This window comes from Cuculus canorus, chromosome 5 (assembly GCF_017976375.1).
Source record: "Cuculus canorus isolate bCucCan1 chromosome 5, bCucCan1.pri, whole genome shotgun sequence".
NCBI classification, from domain to species: domain Eukaryota; kingdom Metazoa; phylum Chordata; class Aves; order Cuculiformes; family Cuculidae; genus Cuculus; species Cuculus canorus.
The window spans coordinates 66,585,818-66,611,941 of NC_071405.1; the positions used below are offsets into that span (position 1 = coordinate 66,585,818).

General features: G+C 38.5%; 1 protein-coding gene across 7 annotated transcripts in view; it reads left to right on the top strand.

The window, feature by feature from the left end:
• The window catches only part of MIPOL1 (mirror-image polydactyly 1), a 189,963-nt gene extending 164,594 nt beyond the window's left edge, over positions 1-25,369 (top strand). For 6 of the 7 annotated variants that reach the window (XM_054068380.1, XM_054068382.1, XM_054068379.1 and 3 more), the window contains 2 exons: positions 1,671-1,901; positions 19,824-25,368. In XM_054068380.1, the coding sequence (XP_053924355.1) occupies positions 1,671-1,901; positions 19,824-19,890 (298 nt within the window). In that variant the 3' untranslated portion in view covers positions 19,891-25,368. Of the gene's footprint in view, positions 1-1,670; positions 1,902-19,823 lie in introns of all 7 variants that reach the window. The other variant, XM_054068386.1, reaches the window with a different exon arrangement.
• Positions 25,370-26,124: the final 755 nt, after the last annotated feature.

Here is a 26,124-nt window from a genome sequence, read left to right on the forward strand (position 1 = left end):
AATGTTTTATGTTTGTATGGTCATCATTCAGAGGGATGGTCTTGAGTCCTATTCATCAATACAGCAACAGCTTCTTATATTCATTAAGTTGTTTTGAAATTATTTCAATTATTTATCTAAACCCAAGGCTCATTATGATTTCCTGTGGCCATCGCTTTTGTTATAAATGTCTTCCATGAATTTCTTCTACTACCAGTATCATTTTCCACTAGTGTAAAATTCACTGATGAATTGTGGCCATGAAGAGATGAGAAGCAATTGTTGCTAATTCCATGGAGAGCTCGCTGGTGCAGGCTCCTCCCCTAGTAATCATCTATTCATGTGATTTCTACCGTTGCACCTTAATAACTCAAGCAACTGACTACCTACTAATTCCTTGAGAACTAATTGCACAGTCAACAGGCTTCATTGAAAATTTTTTACCTGATGCAACATCTTTATTCTCCTTTTTTCAATTTCTTCTCATTATTTATAGGTAACCTGTCTATCTAATATCCTTCTTTTTGCTTATTTTCCATAGCTATTGTTTACTGTTCCAGGAGTATTTATTTATTTTAGCTTCATTAATCTATTGCCTTAAGACTCTCTTCTTTTTGATTTTTAATGTCTAATATCCCTTTGATTTGTCCAGAACTTTCTGGCACACAAGAAAGCATATAGTACTGTATTCTGGTTTGTACAATAAAAGAGTATTATTTTTGTGCTGTATGACTTGGTCTGTTTATGAGTATACCTCAAAATCATGTATAAAACTGAATGGGTTGAATATACATTGATGGCACTTTGGCATGAAATAGATGGTAAATGTCCTTTTTGCCTGACTAGGACAAAACAGTGGATCAGAAAGGACCTTGCAAGGAATTATGGTGGCCACTATAGATATTCAAATGTCTTGTGATGAAACCCTGATACTGACAGGTTACCTATCTCTGTCTACTCTAGAGAAGCTATTTAAGACACAGTGTATTCTACTACAGGTGTTACTAGCTTATTTAAACCAGCATCAAGAACTATTTTGAGTTTCCTCCCACAAAAATATTAACCAAGGACCTTCAGTGTTGGTTAGCGTGTGGAAATCATTCGCATTTCTAAGTAAGCCTACTGATTTAATTATTTTAATTTTTGTATTGTAGCATTTTTATTCCTTTCATTTTAGTGGCAGGTAGGAATGGTTGAACTTGATGATCCAAGAAGTCTTTTCCAATCTGGTGATTCTATGAGTCTATTGAAAAATCTGTGATTTTGCAAATAAAACCCCTGTAGTTGATGAGTCTGCTTGCTAAAACAGAATCCTATTTAACACGAGTAAATAACATGTGAGTAACTTACACTGATTAATTCAACTTCATGTGTATCAAACTAATAAGTTTTTTCTGTTGCTCAAAGGTGATTACAAAGATGCTAGAGCTGAAAAACATTACCTTTCAAGCTTTTGTTGAATAGATATTTTACTTTTTAAAATTCTAAGAGTCGTTGCATATTTCTAGAACAGCTTTGCGGAAACAGGATGTTCTTTTTGGTTTCTATCACTTCTGAAATAAAACACGTTTTGATATTAGTACCTGTGGATCCATATATGATAATATTAAAAATATTAATTAAACTGAGTGTAGTATTCTTGCAGCTGAGACTTAGACTGAAATTTAACGTGTATGATTTTGTTTTCCCAGCTTATACAAATCTTTGTCTGAAGGAATGAGTCTGAAGGACCAGCTTAACTGTACTTTCAGTACTTCTGAAGGTGGGCTGGAAGGCAAGGAGGACGTTGTGACCCTTACTTATCGCCAAATTGAAGATCTGGCAGCTCAGCTGCACCAAGCTCGGTCAGAGCAGAAGGACACAGAGCTGAAGCTCCAGAAAGCCCTGGAGGCTTCACAGGAGGCCAATGAAAAAGTTCAGAAGTAAGTCACTTGCCTTCTTTCAAGAACAATTACAGCTAAAAACCAAATTAAATGTTTTTTTCTTCAGAAAAGGTCTTTTAATACAATTCTTTCTTTGTCAGCCACTCAGCTTGTTACCTACTCGGTGTGAAGCCAATCATTTTAACAGTTTTATGGTATTACACAAGTCAGTGTGCCTGCTATTACTGTTTCGGAAACTGTTTTCTATATGTGCAGAGCACAGAGAGTATTTCCGTTGCCCACGAATGGCTTTCACTGTCCTGTTATCCATGGGAATCCTATCGCAAGAGTATTCGCCTTTATAATTACACAGTAGAATATTAAGGTTGTTATTGTTGTCTGCTACACATCTGGCAGGTTCTATGCCACGTTAAATGCTGATGGGTTTCTTTAGGGTTGGTTTCAAAATCTCACTGAAACCAACAGGAGGTCTCTGAATTGGTGAACAGAGACTGTATTCTCTTTCCTATCATAAGATTCCGTGTTAAAAGGTTACTGAACTCCAAAATCTGAAGTTCATCTCTGCTGAAGTCCTTATTGTCATGATTGTTACCACTACCCTTCAAAAGTCTGATTGCTGGGACATAGGCGGACACGTTGATAGAGCCTCTTCACAGTGTGGCACTGCTCATCTCTGCATTACGTTAATCAGCTGCAAAATAGCCCGCTCACACCCTTCCATGGTGGTTGATGCTAAACTGATGCAAATTTTCCAGTCAGTCCATATTTGTCTTCAACTTTAAAGTCTGCAGCACATTCCCAGAGTAGCTAGAAATTGACTTATAATATATCGCAAGGAATTAACAAGAGTTCTTCCTGTTTAAAAAAAAATACATGTTGAGTTCTTCTATTAAAAAATATATAATTTATATTTTATATTTCCAACTTTTCATGTAACTGCAGAAAATATAGTTGAGATATGTATACGTATAAATGAAAATACATGTTTTCAATTCTCTCTTTAAAACATCCAGTGGTTGTTTGAGAATCATTTAAATCTCCATTCTGAACTCTTAGATATAATTGAAACTTCAGCTGGTACATCCCTGATAAAAATAAGCCTATGAAAAATAATTGGAGTGCGTAGAAGAATAGAATATGTGCTAAATCTTTCTGTACATTGTTTAAAGTTGTTATTTCATTTCATTTTATTTATAAACACTTACTGACCATAGATATCTAAGCGAAGGTTGTTTTTTTGTTTTGGTTTTCTTTTTTTTTAGTGAGACAGCCTTGTTTAATCCCTAGTAACTAGAGTGGCTAGAGTAGAAGTGCAGCCACAACCTGAATTAAAGTGGTAGTGATGCACTGCTATAGTTAAAAGAATGTAATTTAACATGCTCAACTACTTGGGAAAATTTTGGTCAGGTTAGTTTTCTTTATTGCTAAGATCAGACCACTGAGCCTATAGCAAAATTAAACAATTGAGTAAAGTCTTTTGATGACAATAGCGTGCCCTTTTTACCAAGATACTGTGGAAATGCTCTGTGCGTCTTCCCAGCACCCAGAGTCATCCACCCCCATCTTATAATTCAACCTGCAAACAGATTAAGCAGCTGAGTTTGTGGAAAGTGTGTTTACTTTGAGCTAAGAACCCTTGTGTGACACTATAGAGATTCCTCTGACACCTCTGGGAGCGCTACACAGACAGTTCGTACTCATCAGCAGGGAAACCGGGCTGAGAATTCCCAATTTCTTTGTAACCTCAACCGCTTCATACAAATCAGTGTTTGGCAATTAGGCAGGAACTCATTTGTTAGCTTAGCTTTTTATTTCAAAGATGTAGGATGTTCTACATTTCAAAAAGGAACTGACAATTTATAAACCTGTCAATGGAAAGGCTTCTTCGTATTAATTACGGCAGTATTAATTATTAGCGTTGTCTTAAGTGGATGCTTATTGCAATTTAAAACGTGCCACTACAGTTCATAGCCTAAACAGAGTTCTAAAACATCTGTTTCCTTGACTTCTTTTAAATGCTGAAGTTGAATTGAATTCTGACGTATGAGGGAAGTGTTTTCAGCAGCTCTATAAAGTGGTTTCTCAGCATTATTTATTCAAATATCTAAATAATGTAGCAAGGGTTAAAAATCAGAAGAGGAAAATAATTATGAGCTTCATTAAGAACATAATTAATATAATTAAAATAACATTGAAAAAGGATGTACTTAGTGTTGTACCACGTAATTTAGTGGTATTTACTATGCCTTTGCTAATCTGTTCTGTGGCAACACTAAAGAATTCTTCATCGTTCTTAAAACCTTTAGCTTTTGCGTTCAGCGCCACATACAGAGCTTGAAATAGAGATGTAATTTCTCCATAGCGTTACCATCGTAGCAGCTGTTTGTGTACCCACCTGCAATTGTTGTTTTCTACGTGTGAAACTGAAGTCAGGATAGTAGCCTTGTGTTTTCTGTCAGGACACAAAGCATCTAAAAAATTTCTGGATCCTATCCCACAAGAAACAGCAGCTGTGAACCAGAAGGGGGGTATATTGGAATCTGCTTACAGAGAACTTGGATATAGTAAAATTCTGTTTATACTGAAGCAGGGTGAAATCTCACATGGACCCACTACAGAGTGAGTTATAAATTGTCACTGTGTGCTCTTGCCTGTGAAGATGATTCACCATCCTAGCAGGGGTGGTAGCGTGTAACAGAAAATGTTGATGCTCAGAAAGTGACCACACAGATTCAGCAGAATTTGTTCGAATCTGGTTTGATTTCGAAACATTAACAAGATACACCTTAAACTTTTAAGCGAGCACTATTCTAGTTTATATAGCAAATGCACGGTTTATCGGTGTGGAGTATGTAAATAAATACATGTATGTGCACATATAACTCAGTACATATTTATTCAATAGCAATATGATGGTCCATGCAATACTTCATGGTTTTAATCTATACTCTGTAGAATTAAGCTACATTTCTATATGATTTTCTATATTTGATTATATTTTTTTGTATTTGATTAATGCCTCTAATTCATGGCTAGAAAGAATTAGGACAGTGGCGTAGAATAAATCCACCTGGAGCGTTGGCTTTGTCCTGCCTGAGAACCCAGTCAGGGAAATGGGGCCGACCTGGACAAGGTGGCTGGAAAACCCTCTGAATTAGTTAATGCCTCTTCTAGCAGAGGAAAAAAGACATTTTAAAACTGTCCTTCCTGCTGGAACCTCTGGGATTGAGGAGTGGCTGCTGATGTCAGTGAGATCAGAGGAGGTTATAATGTAATACCAAATCAATATTAGCCAATTGTCAGTAAAGGTTGAGGCCACTGTTTGGTTTTTTTCCAGGAAATGTTCTGTTTTCCTGCAACCGCTTTGCAGCTGGAGTGAATTTTAATGCAATTTGTCTATTGAGGGCTTCTACTTTTTCTCGCAGTTTAATGATTCTAGCTCAGGAAAGCACAGCTCTCTGCACGGTCACACTTGCACGCTCACACAACTGTGTAAGGTGGCGGCGAAGGCCACGCGTGTAGAATTTCTATGTAATCCTCTAAAAGTAAACACAAATCCGCAAAGTAATGGTGCAGTGTTAAAATATATAGGTATGAAAACCGGCATAAATGGCGAGAAATATGCTGCTTATGCACTTTGTCAAGGTAGTTCTTACTGTGAGCAAAGGAAATATCTAAGTGATATGAAACAGAAATTCTTACTTTGTTTGTCCTTAACTGTTCATTAAGGACACTCTTTTCTTTTGATTTTGTTTTTTTCTCATTTGAAGAAGAAGTCAGGAGAATTACAGATTTGGATAAAATACTTCAGTGAATTGAATATAAAAGAAAGCTAAGCGATCTTCTTAATAAGCAGAAAGCTTTATCAAAGGAGATTACCCTCTCTCATAAAAGAAATACTATCCTTAAGAACATTTGCTTTGTCTCTTAAGGTGTGATTTTTTTTTTTTGGCCGCCTTAACTTTCATTGTTACTGGAACACACCCTTTTTTTGAGTAGTCCTGGATTTCCCTCCAGCATTTCTGAACACGCTTTCTCTGCTTTTGTAGTTGTTCACTAAGTTTTGTTCCTCAGCTGATTCTGATAAATAAGTCAAACAATGACACAAAAAAATAAACAGTTCTTTCCAGCATTTGACACACTTGAAAAGAATACAAAAATGGAAAGAAATAAGGAACAAGCTTTTATTAAGTGGTTAGAGTTCCCCTCTTCTGCAACTAAAGCTAATCTGCTTTTTGAGTACAGGAGCTGTGTGTGTTTCACATCAATGTCCAAGACGTTCTCCTGTGCTGGCTGAGGATCTAATCTTTCCCAGAATGATCCGAGCAGTGCGGTTCAAGAACAAGAATGAGTATTTGAATAATCACACCACAATGTGAGGTGACCCTCCGACAGGGGACTGACCAGATACACATATGGATTTTGGGAAAACGCTCTGATGCTCTTTTTTAGCACAGCTGTGAGAAGAATGTGGCTAAAACCCAGTAGCCTTTCTGGAGTATAGCTGGCAAAGGAAACCATGAGGAGAAGAGAATTTAACACATGGGTGTAAGAGAGTCCGCTTCATTGATGTGATCTGAGGGGAATGTCTAATGACTGGAAGAATCAAACTTGGCAATGAAAACACAAAGCTCTTTTCATCAATTCAAACACAGCCTCTAAAGCTGCAGATGGTTACCTCCAGCCTCGCCTATTCAGTGCAGGGTTGTATAAAATGGCACTTTGGTGAATACTAATAGATCAAAACAAAGATTTAATAACATAAAGATGTGGTGTTCATTTTGAGATGAGGATACAGGTCAGTGTCTCAGAAAAGAGTGAAATAAGTATCTTTATGTATGGGTCTAAAGTCCCTGGAGATTTTTAACTGCAAACACGATATCTTTAGTGTGCAGATTGTATTCAGTACAGCACAGCTATGCAGGGAACAAGGTAAAAGCAAGATTTCAGAATTATTATACTAACTGAGCCTCTTTGCAACATGCAAATGCAAATGTTGTTAACTAGTTGTCTCCCTTTTGAAATCATACCTACGCATATTGAGTTGAATGCTTGTATGCTTTCAGTCACTCCTTGTAGATAAGAATGGGGCCAGTTAATTAGAAATTGCAGGCAGAAGCACTGCACAAAAGAAACAAGTTTTACATTCACCAGGACTTAAAGCAATTTGATTTTGAGAAACCACCAAACGCCAGATAACTAGCCTGGCTTTATTCCAAATTTTGGAGATATATTTCTTTAATTTTCATTTTTCAGAACTATAAATACAATTTAATATCTGCCTTTAATAAGGTTTTACGTTTAGATGCTCAGACTTCCCTATTAAAACTAGACTGGGTTTTTTTGTGCTTACAAAGCTGTATGCTGGTGAATGTCAGATCAACACATTAACTATTGGAGCCTAGGAGTGCAGCTTGATAGATATTAATAGTTTCACTGATTTGTGTTGGTAAATAATTTAGCAGATGTCAAAAGTAATTTTGCTTCTAATGAAAACCGCTGTGCTGCTTGCTGCTGTGAAGTTCTGCCGAGATTTTATAGCTGGTAATCTTTTAATATCATATAGGGAATAATTTAATTGCTGGCATTTTGAAAGGTATTGTAAGTTCTAGCGACTTGTTGAAGAGGTAGATGTGGGTTTAGTTTCTTAGTTATAGCAAATTGGCTTAGCTCAGTCTGAATGAGTTGCGTTCATTTGTCCCAGGTGAGGATATGACCTGTAGTTCACTGAGAAACTGATGCTGGTAGGTACATTCTAAAGAGGAGCAAGTGAGGGCAAAGAGCTAAGAATCTTTTACTCGCTATAGCAAGCCACAGAAATCAATAGTTATAAGGTTTGTACGGGAGGAAATGGGGAATTGTGGACTAAGACACAATTCTTGTAGCGGTCTAAGACACCGCTGAAAATTAGCACTAGTTCTGGACTTTCAGAACTGGATCAAAAGTTATTAAAGGAGATTCAACACGCAAAAAACATCTTGATGAAGACTGTGATATGTTGGCTGCCTCATGCAAGGATTAAAAGCAGATTATAAGCTCCATGGGGCCTGTAAGAGATACACAATCTCCACAGGTGGGGTTTTATGGTGTTTAGGAAAGCCGCACTAGCCAGATGGAAGCTTCCCAGACACACAAAACTACCGCATACCTTGAAGAATTCTGCAGAGTGCAGCAGAGCTGACGCAAAGTTTCTTTGGCATGCAAAATATGAATGGGAACGTGAGAAAGAATAAAACACAAAATCTAGTAACAATCACATCATATCATATATGAAAATATTGCCATTATTATGGCAATATTATATACCAGGGTAGCAATAACGGGCAGGGTGAATTTATTTGATCTAGGGGAAAGGGACTTGGAAGTAGTCCGCTTTAGGAAGTTAGTGAGGAATTAAGACCGAGTGAAATGTGTGAAGAAAATCATGTGTGATCTAACCAAAAGCAGTACAGAGAACGGTCAGAATTTATTTAAATAATTGGAATTCTGTGCCAATGCCAGTGACTCCAGTCAGAAAAATCCCCCCCAGACTACACGAATATGCATAATGAAATGATTAATCAAGAATTCTTGTAGAGATACCTGTTTATTGTAATAAAAGAATTAAGTAAGCCAGTGAGGTTATGCGCCACCTCAGAGAAATTCAACATACAGAGTGAAATCAGTTTTATAGGTCTGGAGGAAATAAAATATTGAACCAGCATTTAAATCTAAGGTGAGCTGAACGAATTCAGTCACTGGTGGCGTATTTTCTGGACTACTGTATAGGTATACTGCGTTTCTGTATCACTAGGCAGATCTTGTTTCCCCTAGTAAGGCTAACTTATTGCTCATTCTGTGCAAAAGGAAATATATCACTTTTGCAAAGCTGTAATGAAATGTATTTTCCACATTGGATTATATTATCTTTAGTGGATGACACTTCACTTACCAGTTTTCGAACTGTGCACTCCGTGTCACAGTCCGGGTAAAATTTGCAGGCTATGATGCAGGAAGTGCCTGGTAGCTTAGTGCCACGAATACTGGTAGCTTTCCAGCCCAAAGAAAAGAAAACTTGAGTTAGCATGAGCAGAAAAATTCAGACTGAAAAAATACAAAATCATCAACTTTTTATCTTTTCTGCCTGGATTTCTTGGAGACCTAAATGGAGAAACACATGCTGAACCGGAGTGATGCATACCAATAGCACCGACACCCACTCAGAGCAGCATGACCACAGACATAAACTTTCAAAAGCTTCCTTGGCATCTTCTGCCCCAGTTTTCTGTGTGGTTGTTTGGAAGCAGGGGCACTTCTCAAAGGTGGGATGGAATGGAGGTGAGTTTCCTCCTCCATCTGAGGAGATCTCCTGTATCCCAAAGGGATCTTTTAGCCCTACGGGTAAGGTCTGGATGCTCTCTATTCCTTTACTTGAAGTAGGACGACATAGTGGAAATTCAAGCTTCTCAGAGCAGAGCGTAGGCTACTCACCCCTGAGGAGCAAGATCTGGTTCTGATTCTTTCCTTTAGGGCTTTTTCTTGGTTTTATCTGATGCCTATTGAACAAAAATATAGAGCCAGTATCAGAAAACCTGTTTTCCAGGTGAACACCCTCGATCACCACCCAGAGAATCACACCTTCAGGTCTAATAACTCTTCAGATGATTCTTCTGTAGAAACTCTTAGCTTCAGAAAGAGGAGCAGAGAAGACTCTTCAGCCCTGGCATGTACAGCTGTCCTGAGAAGTGGCAGATGTGGGTTAAAAACAGGTTTTCCTTAGCTTGGCTAAATGCTCTTGCTGATAGTCAGTATAATTTTTATACTTCTTTTTAAAAGGAGGAGAGGTAGCACTGCTGTTGTCTTTGCCAACTGAAAAGAACCAAGGAGCCTCAGGTTAGTTTTAGAGAAGGGTGGCTTGAGGACCTCTGGACAGCTTGAGGCAAGACATTTAAACTGAGGTCTTGAGATTTGCAGGAAAAAAAAAGAACAAAAATAGCTATTTGGCTACATTAGGAGCACTCTTCTCCTTAAACTGCTTGTTGCGAATCAGATCCCAAGGTGTTGCCACGCTCTCTCTGCAGTCTGGTGGAGGAATGCACCAGCGTAGGGCACCCGTGGAGCTGCAGGTCCCATTGCTAATACCAAAGTCCTGAAAGATGGATTTGATGGTGTTCAGAATTTCTGCAGCTAAGATTAGTAGTAGTTAAGATAGATAAGATTAAGATAGTAGTACTAACAATTCATAATATCTTTTGACATCTTGTTTTCATTTGAAGATGGCCCTTAATAGAGCAGTTTGTCCTATCAGTACCAAAAGTCTCATGTAGTTATAATGTGCAATATTGCCAGAGCAGATTATGGAATATCATTCTCATGGATATTTTGGGTATTGTAAATTATAGCGAGAACTTTAGCATCTGACAGCTTATGATCAATGCCAGGATTACGTTTGGTGGCATACTTAACAGAATGAAGACAAAAAATCCCAACCAAAAGAGTGAAGGATAAGGGTTTCCAGCATTCTTTGCACACCCAAGATCCCATTGGCTGTGGGGAGTTTCATACGGATGAAGAATGCGAAACTGAGCATACAGTCTAAGTGAAGTATTTATTTTCTTTGTGTAGCTATGGTTTACATTTACTTAACCTCAATAAATTGTGGATTGCAGTGCAGATATTGTTTTCTTAAAGTATGTGTAGTTACAATATAAACACAAATATTTATCATCATTTGAATATTTATCTTCTCAGCCTTTCACGAAAATATAAGCAGTGCTGAAACTTCATTCTCTCAAACACTAAAATGTATTCTATGAAAGTCAAATGTTTTCAGAGTCAACATAATCACAGCATCCCAGTTTTTGACCTGTGTGTTCATTTACAGTTTGCTTATAGCTGCTTCACAGAGATGGAAGTTTGTAGATTACAACATGGTTTTATTGATTTATCAGTAGCAAAATACACTAAGTATACTCAGTAAACTGGATCAGCTAGCTCTTGGGCTTGTATTGTATAATATCAACTTGTTGTGGAATACTTCAGAACAAAATCAGTGTTGGCATAGTTAACATGAATGGTGTAAACCAGACTTAGAAAGACTAATATTTAGTAAGACCAATAACACAAACAAATTAGATTTTGAAGTTGTTTGCCTAATAGAGAGAAGCTCGCTGACACGCTATTTGTAAGCTTATAGTTAACTGCTCTATGACAAATTATTAAATAACTTTGGAAAGCAAAGATTTGCAGATTGAGTGCTCCTTGAAGAACAGAAAGAAAATATTTTTTCTCAGATTTTGCTTTTTTTTTTTTCCAAGATGATAAAATGAACGTCACAGCAAATAATCATTTACTTTAATATTTTATATCCAAATAAAATAAGTCCATGGCATTTACATTGCCGTTACTAAATAGTATTTGATTTGTTTGCAAAAGTCATTTATTTGTGGCTTGGCTGAAGGAATAAAAATAAATTTGCGGTTCTTTCTGTTAATACTCACACTGTTTCTTAACATATGCAAAAGATTGACTACTGTAAATGTATATGCAGAAGCTCAACAAGAAACCTCAGACTTTCTGAAGCTCCTGAATTACATATCTTTTAGAGAATTGCTGGAACAGTTCTTTACAGCAACAAATAGAAATCACTGGCTAGACCACCAAGTTGTTTAATTTTAAGCAAACTTTAACATTTAAATTTTTCCTTGCTCAAAATTAGGTGCAGCTTTACTAAAGCAAGGGCTAGTTCTCCAAGGAAAAGATTACACTTTATGTTTCTAATCTAATACTGAGTCATTAATTAGTATACAGATTTTTCATAAGGCTTTTTTTTTTTGTTTAGCAATATTTTGTAGAAAGGCATCATCAGTTGTGTTTATAGGTATGAGAGTTAACACCAGCATTAATGCCATCATTGACATCCTTTTATTGGTAAGTTTCTCGGCTTTCCCATTCTACATTTTTGCTGTATATGATGTGGAGATAAGAATATAGATGAAAATACTGAGTTGTTGGAAGGTGTAAATCTTCAGAACCAGATTTCATCATGTAAGGTTGTAGATTTTTTACCCACAGGAAGTATCAGGATTCAGCCCAAATGTGAAACACATTGCAGGTATTGGAGAGCCGTGTAATAAAATTACTGTATTTAGCATTTTATTCTGTGCCTTGTAATATACCCATCTCTATCACCTCAGTCTTTTGTTTTATAAGATAATCTTACAAACTATTAGAAGGATGTAACAGATGAATACCTGCATATGATAAAAGGTATATCCTAAGTGGTGAACTCCAGACAAAAGACATTTCACAGATCTATGAATTTAAACATGGATAAAATATTTCACTCGATGCTTTGAAGAACTGAGTGAATCTTGATGTAAAGCCAAATTTTTAAGCGTTCATCAGCAAGTATTAAAAGCTTATCTTCCTACAATCAGTCCAATTCATGTCATTATCTGAGTTGCCACCAAGGTCTGGGTCTGCAGGCTCACTGGTTCAGAAGAATTAGAGCTGCCCACAGAATGAACTGAAGGTCCACGGCTTCTCTCCTGTGTCGACCCTGTTCTGGAATTCTTTCGTCTCCAAAGAGCAGGAGGGGAAGCTCATTTTCAGTCTGATGACAAGAACATGGAGCTAAAACAGCCCTGAAGGCCAATGAAAAAAAATCTCAAGTGAAGTTTCTCGCTAGGATAGTGCAGAAGGTAATTGGAGACAGTCTGTCTACCAGCTACTGGAGAAAGGTTACTGAAGCTTAGAGGCATGGAGGCTTCATTTTGCCTTAATGGCCTTAAATAGCCGAAAACTTAAGCCTATGAATTATTTTAAGGAGCACTACACATAGGTACAGGTTACTTTGATCTGTGATGCGAAGTCTCAACTGATACTTTAATGAGAACTTGGACATATTTTCTGGTGTCATCCTTGCATAGGGGAGCCTGTTGCAACATCATCAGCCTGTTGCTTGTGGAAGGAGGTTATGAAAGGGGGTTTTTGCACAAATAGAAGTAGTAAATACATGAAATTTGCTTATAAGATGTTAGGCACAAGCTGGAGTAATTAGGTGAAATTCTGTGATCTGGTTAAATAATCTGACCAGTATCATTTGGCAAAGTTATGCCAAAATATCCTCTACTTCCATTCTTGTTAATTTTTTAACCCTTTAATATCAGTCACATGCTCAGATATGAAAGGTCCATCCAATAGTAAGAGTCTCTGCCTGGTTTAAATGTAAAGCGTGTAGTTCTCAATTTACTGAAACACAGATGAGGTTATAGAATAGTGGTTCCAGGGTTTATTTTTCTTTCTCATAAGCTCACTTATTTTACATAATCAATATGTGCTGTCCTGAGAAAGCATTTGAAAGCAAAGGAGAAATACCTTTTTACGAGGTGGCATTAAATCCATCATAGATGAAAAGTCCCCATTCTGTGTCGTCCTGTACTGTGTACAGGATCTACATCAATGCAAAGTAGGGTAAATGCTGTCAAAATAGACCAACTGTGTTTACCACTCACTTTTCCTGCTGCCTAGTGATGGTACAAGGTGAATAGTAATGGTGAGCTACCTCATAATCTTCTAAACAGAAGGTAGAGAGCAAACAATCGGACAAAATTACTTATTGTGGACCACAGATAAAGGCTTAATATTTTAGCCAAGGCCAAGTTTATTTTGAAATTTGTCTGCTGTCAGGAGCCCAACTGGCTGTATTTACTGCTACATTTAATCATATACAGACTTACTCTTTTGGATTGAGAAGACGCTGAAAGGGATTTAATAGGAATGCTTGTTTTGTGGCAGTGCTTTTCATGGGCAGAAGGGTTTTCCCTGCCAAATTTAAGGCTTGTAAGTTTAATGAAACATATTTTTTGGAGTGATATTATAAACAGTGTTGGGCAGGCAGGAATTGGTGGCGGTGCCTGGGGTGATTAGATTCAACACTGTGGTCTAGCACAGTTCAGAGCTCACTGATGCTGCCGAGTCACTCTCTAAGACTTGTGTTTTAAGACCAGAAAGGACCATTAATCCTGGTCAGTCCAGCCACCTGTCTAACACAGGGCACAAATTTTACTCAGTAATTCCTGCATTAGGTTCAAAACCACTGCTGAACTCCAACGTGTCGTTTAGGAAGACACCCAACCCTTGATCCAAAATGCAGTGGGAACTTTTTAAGCAAAGAGAGGCAGCCTAGTGCATCTGAACAACATGTAGTCTTTACCGCTGTGATGATTTGTGAAGGAGTTGTTACAAACTAGAGTATGATTTAAATGCAACAGGCAATGTTTTTTAATAGGTCGATCAAAAATTATTGTTCAAAATGCGGACTTCTGAGATGGCAAAAATAATACCTCAGTTGAAGAATAAGAGTAATTAAAGATTCACTGAATCACCCAGAGGTAAGAGGACGATGCCTCTGTAGTGTGGTAGATAGGCCACTCACTGTGAGGTCATACCCTTATATTCTAGGCTTTGATCCAGTGAATATTTAAGCATTTTATTCAATCAGAGTATCCTCGGCATTTGAAACTGAGAACAAGCCACCCCAGCAGCCGGCGTTAACACAGTGCTGCTCCCTTGAGAGGGAAGCAGCTGGAGTCCAGTTCCCCCATACAGATAATAGAGCTGAACCAATTTCCTCCAGCCTCTTGAGTAAATTATCCTATCCAAGTGACTGGTTTCTGGATGAGACTAGTATCACAGCAGCCTCTTTTCTCTGTGTCATTTATTTCCTTGACTTTTATAGAATATGCCTCAAAACGAATACTCCGTGTAGCATTTGATGAAATATATCCAAAGGGAAGACTGAAGGAGAGGAGAGGAAAAGGAAAGAAAAAGAATTGTTTTTAATTTGAGGTGAAATTAAGTGAATGTCTTTGTATGACCACTCAGCGATCAATCAGTTATTCACTGAGCTGTACTGCTGAACTGCTTGTAATGCATTTGTCCAATGCATTTTATTTACCTAATATATTTTCAAATGCTTGGCTTCTAAAGGGAATTAGCGTTAGCAAAACACATTCCACAAGAAGACAGAAATCACGCAAGTGAGGCCATCTTCATAGCCTGAGCCTAATCTTATCTACTGGGAAGATAACCAAGGGTTATAGTTGAGGTTTATAAGCCTTTATATAGCATTTCAAAATCTAGGATGGTTTTAGTCTTATCACTTAACTCCTCCATCTGCAGGTAGAAGCTATTGTTTTCAGCTAGTCTGTATATTGCTTTGCGGATTAAGACATAGACTACTTAGGGATGGCCTTTGCTTTCAGCCCTTGGCTGTTTCTGGTGTATCGTGCCCTGAAAGACCACTCTGTGACTGTATAACCGTCATATTCAGAACTTGCAGATAAAAGCCACTGATCTCCTTTGGGGTGAGTTCCTTTGCCCAGAGATGGAGCAGCATGGGATAATGTACTCGTGTGGTTGCAGAGTTTTTATTGATCCCAAGCTACAGTTTAGAGCTAGACGTCTTCAGCAGAATAGTTGGAAGAGGAGAGCAAGCCAAAAATGCGTGTGAGAGTCAGCACTAGAGACTAATACGTAACATTTTTGCAATTATATGTCCATCTTCCGGGCCCTGGAACAAACTGCTCTATCAATAAGGCCTTTAAGTCTGCTTTATGGCGATTAATTCTAAAACCAATATTATTTACACTCAGAGGGAGTAAAGCTTTGCAAGATTTTGTTAAAAACCAAAGCAGATTGTGAGAGAGTTCAGGAGCTACGTGAGAACACTCCGTGTAACAACACATACTCCATATGGACATTTTGTTAGATGTATGGATAAGTAATAAGAAAACAAAATTTGAAATAACTGGAAGAGGAATTGAGAATGGTTGAGAATTTTGTTTAGGGAAGACACACCTAGCAACATTCTTGTTCAGGTAGCATTCCTCTGAAGATGAGGGCCTTCTTAAAGCTTAGCAACACTTTTAAAAGTACATATTTGAATTGGTAATATCATAACAGCAAGCCCCTCAAGGAAATCTTTTTAACATGTCGTTAAAATGGAGATTCACCTGATTAATTCTAAATTTGTACTGAAGAAGTATGAAGCTACTGCAGTTCAAGACTCTTCACAATGATGTGGTTTTTTCTAACTTAAAAATAACGATGGACTAGATGTCCCTTTCCTAATTTGTGAGGGGTTGTTTTGTTTTTCCATTTCATGGAAGCACTCAGATGAGCATTAAAGAAGTAAGTGATGTAGATAAAGAATATTTCTAGCTCTCATCTCTGTGCTTTTCATGGGCACAATTTCTATCTGTTCTGAAAAACACAGCACTTTTTGACTTTGGGTATGTGCAAGTCAGTATAAATAAAACCAAAGTTGTACCTATTCATCTGAATATATAGTTTGTTCCTGTATTTTATATGCCATTTTGTGCTCGTTTTGCTTGATCGCATACAGTTGTCATGTAGAAAATGCTGAAATGCCATTTGCTGAGAGAATTTATTTTTTAAGGGGCGAGTTTTATTTAAGTACCAAGAAATAGCAGAGGTCACCCACTGGGATTTTCAAAAACTTCCCATGTGAGAAATTGAAATCTGTGAGAATGAGGACTGAGGTCTTAAAGAGGCTTTATTGAACATCCCTGAACGTGTCTGCCTGTCCACGCGCATTTGGACCGTCAGCACTGCAACTGAGTTGCCTCCCGTTTCATTCTTCTGTCTGACCTAAAACTCAAGCTGAAAGACTTTCTTCTTGAATGACTGATTGCTTCATGAGATGCCAATTCAGTGAGCTTCCACATTTACATCTCCGGAGAAGGGAGTGTCATATTGTGCATTTAATTTATACTGCGAGGGCACAAGCGAAAAGGCAACTGTCATTTGCCAAATCTATGTGTTATATGGTCAAACAGTATTGCTTTCAGTCAAGTAAAATACGGTGAGATTATGGTGGCGAATACAACATGGTCCTGCAAAGTAATAGAAGTTGCTTTCTTTAGGTCTTCTGTATTTTGAATAAAACTCTGCAAACGCTGTGGCTTATAGGATAGTTCCCAGCACTTCCCATTCGTCTGTGTAGTTATTCGTTACCTTTGGTCTTGAGGTATGGAGCTGTTCCTTCAGTTTACTGACGATGAAAATGCTCAGCCTCTACAAGGAGCTGCCTGCGGCATCCCGCGGGGTTGGGCACGGAGTATTGCGACGAGGGGCAAATCTGCCACCCTCGGCCCTTGCAGGTAGGACCTCCTTGACACAAATGGCCTTGTTAGCTGCCTTTTATTACTCACAAAGAAAAACGTTGCTTAGTGTGAGTCAGGATGGCAGAGTTGGGCCCTTAGTGAACAAAGAGTCCAGGATTATCTTTCCGAAAAGCCCCCTGAGGCCTGTATCAAGAGTTATTAACCACTGATTCAGCCCATAGCATTATTTTATAGGCTTAAGTGGGATTTCAGTGGTATATTGGGTCTTGTGTCTGTGTAGGGGTGAGTTTTGCCCTCTGTTATTTTATCTTATAAATAGCTGTTACAGTTTCTCTTTTGCATGATTGGTTAAATCTCTTCCAAAGGTATGGTCTCTTAATCCTCCGCAGCCTTGGTTTTTTTCTTTCTTCTAATAAAGAATAAATAAATTTGCGAATCCACATATGACTGAAACAAAAGACGAATAAGCCCTGCATGGTTTGTATTTGATGCGGGATACCTCATTTTGATTATTTCTGTCATCATTCATTTGAAAAGCAGAAGTTAAAATTGTTAAGCCTCATTATTTTCAATGAAGCCTGACAGTTTCAAGGTTAAACAGAAGACAGCTACTTTCATCCCAGTGGTATTTCTCTTCAAACATGGGCAGCTCTTCGCTAACTTGTCTGCTCTAGCGTGCAGTGTCATTTCTTGGTCACAGAGTGGTGCACATCTAAGCCCAAACGCAGCGCAGTGTGTGAGCAGTGACCTCCAACCTGTGTCTCCCCAAATGAAACCTCAATTATTGAAGTCGGTTTTCCCTCGCTTGTATAAGACACGCAGTATTCCTTTTTAACTGAACGGTGATTTAAATAAGCCATGATCTCAGATTTTATTATTTTTCTGCCGTCTCCCAGAAAACAATTTGCAACCCAAACCTTTGTTTGTCCAGACAGTTTGTAATGTTTATCCTGCGCTTTACGTCTCTCACGCACGTTAGAGAGGGTGCCAGTGTGAGGGAGAAAGAGACCTACAATGATAGTTGAAGTGGCTGAGAAAGTTGCAGTGCTTCTGGGCATGTGTGCTGCTAAAAGTGAGGACTGATCTGCCATTGCTTTCTAAGATTGCACCTGGGCTGACTGTTGATTTCACAGGGAAATTTCTCAGTAAGAAAAGGAAGCTATGACCTATCGATAACCAATTTAAAATCCCCAGAACCCGGAAAACATTGATTTATCCACTGTGAGAAAAATTTTAGGAGCAAAAAGCCCTGACTTCATACTTCCGTGGACTGACTGCACTGAGTTACGACTGTCTGGGTACTTCCTCCACAAAGAAATGCAGTAGATGTATGTTATAAAACCAGGAAAAATACACTAGTTGGTTAAAAAGAAAAAGCAATATGTGGAAAAAATGGAGAGGAGTATTTAAGCAGTAATTTTTCATATGTGCTTTCTCTCCTTTTGAATCCCTGTGGAACAGATAGAACTAGCTGAACTTTCCACATACCTCTCCCGGTGTCTGATAATTACATTAGGGTGGTGAATTCTTAATCTCGTTTCAGGAATTAAGTCACCTGGTAAGTACAATGAAAGGTGTAGCTTCGTGGTGCTTGGTGGTTCCTGGAAAACAAAAGTGTTTCAATACGTACCACATGCCTTAGTCATGACTTGTGACAATAAATCCAAGATGTGTTAACAAGTTTTCCTGCGCTGAAGTTACTAATGCATCTATGAGATAAAATGAATTTTGCAGTTTTGATAAAGCTGTGTTATTTTTATTTCCTAGCTACATTTCTCATGTTGTATAATGTATTGAAAAGAAAAATAACCGTCTTTTCAGACAAGGAAAAATAGTCAACTTTGCAACAGTGAATCCAGCAATTTGAACCTGCAACTGCTTTCATCCATTGTGGAAGTTTTGTGTATAAAATGGTGAATGTGGCTCTGAAAGTGTTCTATGGCACACAGTGTGTGCCTTTATATAGTTAGTTTATTTGTGGGAGAGCTTCCATTGAAGTACTTGATAAAATACAGTTAAATTGAAGAAATAGCTTGAATATACTGTTAGGAGAGTACTGAAGATAAACGTGTGCACGTGGAAAACCCTGAACAAATTTAGGCCTTTGCATTTGCCTACATACTATAACAAAAGGAAAGAACAAATTAAGCCAATGAGATGCTGGGCATGCTTATAGCCTGTGCTTTAAAACTAAGAGAGGATTAGGGAGCTCTCTGTCCTGCTTATTTAGACTGTTAATTTTTCTGTAGTTGTGCCAACGTAATAGTCATACGTGCTAACTTCAAAATATCATCATCCACACCCTCCGAAACTTGACTTGTTGAATATTTGGAAAAAGTTCTTGACATAGAGCACATGGAGTTTTAGGCATAAATTCACAAACTGGACAATAAAAGTATCTGTTGGATAATGGGCAGAGGTATTTTTTAAGGGGAAACAACAGCTCAATGTTACATTTAACAAGAACAGTAGACCACTCATATTTTTAAAATTGCAAGAATTTAATGTCCTGCTTATGTGTATGTGGCACAGGATTGTGTGTTAATGCCTTTTGGGGACCACAGATACCACATATACTACAAAAGAAAAGTGAGTTGATATATATATATATCTCACCGACTGCAAATGGGTTGTAGGTTAAAAAGTTTTCCATAAGTTGTCTGCATTTTCCCTTAATGTCTGTCTCTTACAGTAGTGCTTTGTTCCTGAGCATGACCACCACCAGGACAGCGTGGTTCAGTGCAAACACTGTCTCTTTCAGCCAGAACATTCCTAATGTTAGCTTCCTTTTTTTTTTTTTCCCCTCTCCCTCTCCCCTGCCCCCTCTCAGGTTGGAAAGGCTGGTGGACGTCCTGAGGAAGAAGGTTGGAGCAGGGACCATTAGGACCGTGATCTGATTGAAAGCTCTAGTCTAAGGCCGCATACACATCTGGTGACCAGGCTGCTTCATTCAGCACTGTGTAAACACTAAAGCCTTAACTTAGCAAACAGTTGTTAGAAGTGGGACACTCCAGCGACATTCCAAGCTGAGATAAAATCAAATCATAAATGTTTAACTACTTTGCTGCTGAGTTCTGTGATTTGTTGAAATGTTTCGCTGCAAACATGTATTTGTTTTTAAGCAGATGCACTGTGGCGCTGTGTACTGTGAAAAATGATGTAGATGCTTATTTTAACAGTCTGTCCCTCTCAGTGTTACAAGACTATAGTCTGCTGCGAGGCACAGCTTGACCGTGCTTTCAGATACTGCCGATTTCAGGTGCAAAATCATTCAAAGCGGTATCAAAATTTAAATCCCTTATGTTATTGGTGAGACTGCGACCGGTCCAGTATTTGTACGTTAAATATATTAATTGATAAAAGAGGTTCGCATTCAAGAAATATCTCTTGATATTAGAATATTGGGAATTTTTTCCTCTTTACTCATAGCCTGTTGAATTGCAGCTGGTGACTGTGGCTGCATCTCAAGCAAGGATATATATGTAGCTTTATACAGCCGTTGAATAGCTACTGCTAGTACGTGATATTTTCAGTGTACAGGAAAAACAAATGTACAGGTGGGTTTAACTGGTGGTGCAGCTTCATAAATTGCAACGTGAAAGCCTTGTGACGTTGTGCAGTATTTCAGACAGTGGAGAAAGTTTCCTGTGTTGTTTTCAGTCACTTCTCTGTCCTTTCCTGTGATGGAAAATCTCTCAGATATTCAGAAACCACCTTATGGAGTCAAAATTTACCTTTTCAGTGTGAGGTGGGTCTCTCACCTCTTTCCTACAAGACTTTTTCCTGCTTCTTTAGACCTCTTGTTGCCCTGCAGTGCGAGACTGCCATTCAGGCTGGGTTTGAGGCCAGGCTGCCAACCCTGTGCTTTGTGTACTCCTGAAGTGCCCTGGGACTGAATTCAAAGGCTGAAGGATGAAATCCTATAGGGAGGGGAGAAACTGAGGGCTGAGGAGGAAAATTTGGGGTACAGAAACATTCAGGCACTACAGAACTTATAGAAACAAGAGGCTCGGCCATAGACTTATATTTGTGACGTAAATATGTCCCTGTATTTGGCATTTCTTTGTCACATGACCAAAGGTGAGCAGAAAAGTCAGGTCAGCGCTTGTATAAACCTGCTGATGAAGGCAACTGTAGTCTCTAAGCAGCCTAAATTCAGGAAGGAACCTCAGAAGCACTGTGGGCTTTAAGCTACTCCCAGGACCAGCCAGCTCAGGTTGGGTGGATGTTGCTCCTAAGGCTTCCACTTGCCTACTCTGCTTTGTGTTTAATGTCATTATGCTGTCTTTTTTCTTAATGTTTGCTTGTACAGATGTCAAGATAGGGCAGTCTAGCTGAAGAAAATGAATTTAATTTTGGGTAGGGTGAGAGATGTCAATGCCTGGTTTTCTTTTCAAGCACTTCCACGTTAAACCTTCATCATCTGCACACCTAAGCTTCTCCTAGTTTCAGCCAACCAAACCTAAGCCCTTGAAGGGAGATGAATAGGATTCCTCCAAGCCAAATTTACCTAAGTCACTTCCAGAAACTTCTGAAATACTCCTTTTTGACCTTTGGTCAGTCCTAAGATAGCCAGTGAGCCTGGAATCTCTTCCCCACCCTTATTCAGTGGGAAGAAAGTTCTAGACCAGAGGGCTGTCATCTCCCAGCCCCTGCGGCATCTCTCGTGTGCAGCTGTCCAGCACGTGAGCAACTCAACTACTCTTTTTCCTACTGTCCTCGTTAAGCTTTAGGGCACTAAGTGAAAGACAGGGTCTCCTGAACTGTCAGTGCTGTTTAACCTCTGCTCTAAGGAAGTGATGAGGTCGAGGAGGTATCTTATTAAAGATAAAAGTGTAAGGACTGCTATACTGTGCTATAGCCCAAAGGTCCAGCTAGCCCAAAGACTGCCTCCGGCAATAACCAGTAGAAGGTGCCTACGAAATGGTGTAAAGTCAGGCCAGCACTAGTGACCTTTCTCCTGAGTGGTCTCCCAGCAATTTGTTATTTAGGGGTTTTCTGAGCCAGAGGCGATGACTTTGTATTTAGCAGCACTATTTCATTACCTGTTTTTCAAATCAATTTAAATTTGTAGCATCTACTTGTTCCTCTCATGAGGACTTAAGCAGTTAATGATGCATTGAGTGGAGAAATGTTTCCCATTCCTTGTTATGAACTATTCATTTACTATCACCTAATTTTTGTATTAAAGAAATGGTGAACAACCATTCCCTGTTCATATTGTTTCCATGTCCCTTGTGATTTTACATCTCTGACATCCTTCCCCCACCATGTCTTCTTCAGAGAGAACCCCTAGTCTCTTGTAAAGAAGCTGTCTCATATTTTTAATTTGCCTTGTCACGATAATCAATTTCTTTTGCGGTTCTGCAATGTTTTTACTGAGATACGATCAGATTTGTGCCTGGTATGCAAAATATGCACAAATTGCGAATAATAACGATGTCTGTTTTATTCTCTGTGCTCTTTGTAATCATTTTTTAGCATTAGATTTGCTTTATTACAGATTATTTTGTGAATTTAATATTTCTGTAATAATAACAACAACTCTAGATCTCATTCCTCAGTTTTAGTATTTAGCTCAGAGTTCATCTAAGGAGGTATTAGGACAGAACTGTTTTCTAAATGCATAACTGTGCGTTTATGGGTACTGAATGTCATCTCTTGTTTTAACATCCGTGGTGACCACGAGCTCCTGTTCCATCTCTTCTCACAGCTCATCTTTACTGCTCGCAGTAACATAGTATCATCAGCATCTCCATGCTGAATATAGTGATAGGAAACATCACCATCTCCAAATTACCCTCCTTTTCAAGGTGATTTCTTAGTTAAATTGAACAATGTGGGCTCTGGGGCAAATATGCTCGTAGGACACTAAGGGAACTTTCCTTCACTGTTAAATGATACATCTATTCTTACCCGTTGTTTTAATCTAACTTTTAACTACGTGTTTTTCCATGTAGAGATCTTCCCTCTTACTCATTGGCAGCTTTGATGAGGAAGCTTGTTTGCTGCATTAGAAATGCAAGTTTTCTAAAGCAGGGCTTGTTTGCCACGCATGACTGTGCTCAGTTCCTCCTTCCCCCAGGAGTAGCAACAAATCCACACCTTGCCCCAAGTCTTTCTGCCTCTGAGCAAATAATCTTGTGAGTGCAGGCTTCATACAGCAGGACTATTTGACCTCCATCCTTTTTTGTCAGCTGGCTTTGTTCAGGAAAGCAGGACGGGTCAGGCAAAAGCCACCTAACAGGCGTAATGTCAGGTACCTCTGATTGTGGGTAATAATTGATTCAGTAAAATAAAGTGATAGTTTTTCTTCATAATCTTCCTTTTGACTCCTTGTTCCTAAGTGAAAAAGTATTTCCTGACTCTCTCTTATGTTTTGTACCAAGTATTCATTGAGCTTTTTGGATTGGGGTTTTTATCATTCTGTAGCTAAATTACTTGGAATCATAATTCAATTAGGTGTTGATTTTTTAAATTCAACTAGAAATGTTTGTCTTCTTTGAAAAGGGCCTTGAGAAATTTACTGTGCAGAGCGGCAAAGGTTTGGAAGTGGTTGGGTTCTCACCCTTTCTTGCTAAAAAAACTGGTATGTGGTCTTAGTGACAGTCAGAAAAGGTGTGCAGCCCCTGAAGAGCTGCGTAAGCTCCTCAGGGGAGTTTGCAAAAGCATCTTCAAAAGCAAAAAAGTTGCTAATGTCAAGACACTTCCACTTCTTCACCTGCTGAAGTGAACAGCAAAAGTCACACAGGTCCAGTAAAGCAGACCCATCCTTTAGTGCCCTTGGGTGAATTTCTGGCCTCATCGAACACCATCAGAGTTTTGCCTTTTGATGTAACAGGGCAGGAATTCTAGTTTGGCACGTAGAAATAGGCAATAATGAAAATTAGGGTTAATTGGCTTTTATCGTACAGTTTATTCATTGAGAGCTGATTGATGTCCACGCAGAGCTCTGAAGGTGAAAACAAGCCTGCTCTAGGAAGCAAACACATGCAGTTGTTACTTCTGTCCTATTTATGAGAGAAGGATGAGATTGCATCAGATATGTACCAGGAGTAGCAATTCATTAGCCTCCCGATGGAACAGCAGTTTGTGATGAAAGGTGGCTCACCGCAGGCAATGCTTATGGTGACGGTTGTAAATACTGGTCAAATTAGTGTCCACGCTGTCTTGAAGAGCGCTGATACTCAGAAACATCCTTCCCCTGCAAGATTTTGTGTGTTTCTCTTGGTGATGCTGCAGCACGTTATGCATTGGGAGCCGTTTCTGGTATATGCCAGGGTAAGATATGTAAATAGCATCGTGTTGGCTTGGGATAAGAGCGTTATTAATGCTTTTCAGCACTGTAATTATATTCATAGTAAGCCATCCCTAAGCCCTCACTAATTAACAATATTGTGACAAATCAACTTTAACAGAAAAGAACTGTGGACCTTAATCATTTAGTACTGTTCTTCATTCAGCCCACAGCCCAAACTGGTAGCATGGTTTTCTGTACTAGTGTTGGGAAAACTGCTGATATTTGAAAAGTTCAGAGGCAGCTCGGTCTTGTTAGTGGAATCCTGTAGATGAAGTCAGTTTGAGTCCTCTTTAAATATATTCACAAGTAAGATGCATTAGTTAATCATTAATTGTAGGGGAATATTGAAACTGCTTTTATAAATAAGCCATCATATTGAAATAGTTTAGTAGTGTCAGTGTGTCGTCACAGGCACATTTATTTATTTATTTGTTCCAAATCACAGGACATTTTACCAGATACCTTAATTTTCAAATTAAATGGCTTTATAAATATTCTTATCAAGTGTTCTGTAACATCTTTAAGCCACGTACACAAATGAATCTGAACAGGATTTCTCTGTGCCTTTATTCTCTTAATTTAAAATAATTCCAGTTGAAGGGGTTTAGATTTGGGGTTTTTTTGCTTGTAGTTTTTAGCCTAGAAGATTTGTCTCCCATGCAAGAATAAACCGTGAGACACATGAAATCACTGACCGGCAGTTTCTCGTGATACTGTACTTGCTATGATCACAGTGTTGCATGTACTGACTCTTATCACTGTACCATTTCACATCACGTCTGCAAAACTGGAGTTTCTTTGTTTGTTCTTCTCATGCATTGGTAAATAAAATGTATTCACGAGTCCAAAAAAACAGAGGGATGTTCTCATTTTAGGTTGATTAGAAGTAAACTGTTGAGCTGCAGTGGTCTAAACATTTCATTCTTTGGTTTTGTTGGGAGCACACGTGTTCTGGGAGGCTTTTAAACAAATACTTGAAATGGTTGAAAGATTTACACTGCCAGTGCCTAGCTAAATATGTAGTCTTTAGAAAAGACATGGTTTATTTTGGCACCATTTGAAAAACTCAAATATTTTAAACATTTGTTAAGTTCGAGCTTGCACATTTGAACTAAAAGTTTGCATTCCAAAATTGCATCTCAGGTTACCTGTCTCTCTCTCTTTTGTATTTTATAATCCCTTTATTAAAATAGTCTTTGCAAAAGGAGTTGGGTTTAAGAGTTGTGTGGGTTTGGGGGATTTTTTTTGTTAATTGTAATATATTGCCCTTAACTTAATCAGTTTTAAGGTAACATTTACATGGGAACTCTATTCAATTAAACATCAGAAATGCAATGCCAGAAGTGTTTTCAGAAGTTAGGTCCTCACGTTGGTAGCCAAGATTTGGTTGTAAAATTAATCAAATATGGAAATAGTGGCCGAATCCTGCAGTGCTTTACTCTTAGTCATACTTTGTACTACGATGAGTAAGTACTCACCTTGATGGTGAGTGCAGGACCGGGCAATGAAGAAAACAGGTTGAAAAGGTGTGCTGAACTGATAAAATAGAATAGTCCAAGGAAAAGGAAAAGCTGTCTTTTACCTGGAGTTGGTTTTCTTTCCTTCCTTTGGCAGAAGGGGAGGGGAGAGAGAGAGAGGGCAAATGTTTAGTCTAATATTTTATTTTAAAAAGAAAAATCACCTTTTATTTACTCACGAGTTATAACCCGAAACTTGTACTGAAACTTAAAAGATTGAGAATGTATAAATTGAAACCACCATGTTTTATTTAAAGCCTGCAAGAATATCCCCCCCCCCATTCAACAAGTCCTGGAGTGCGCCGTTAGAATTG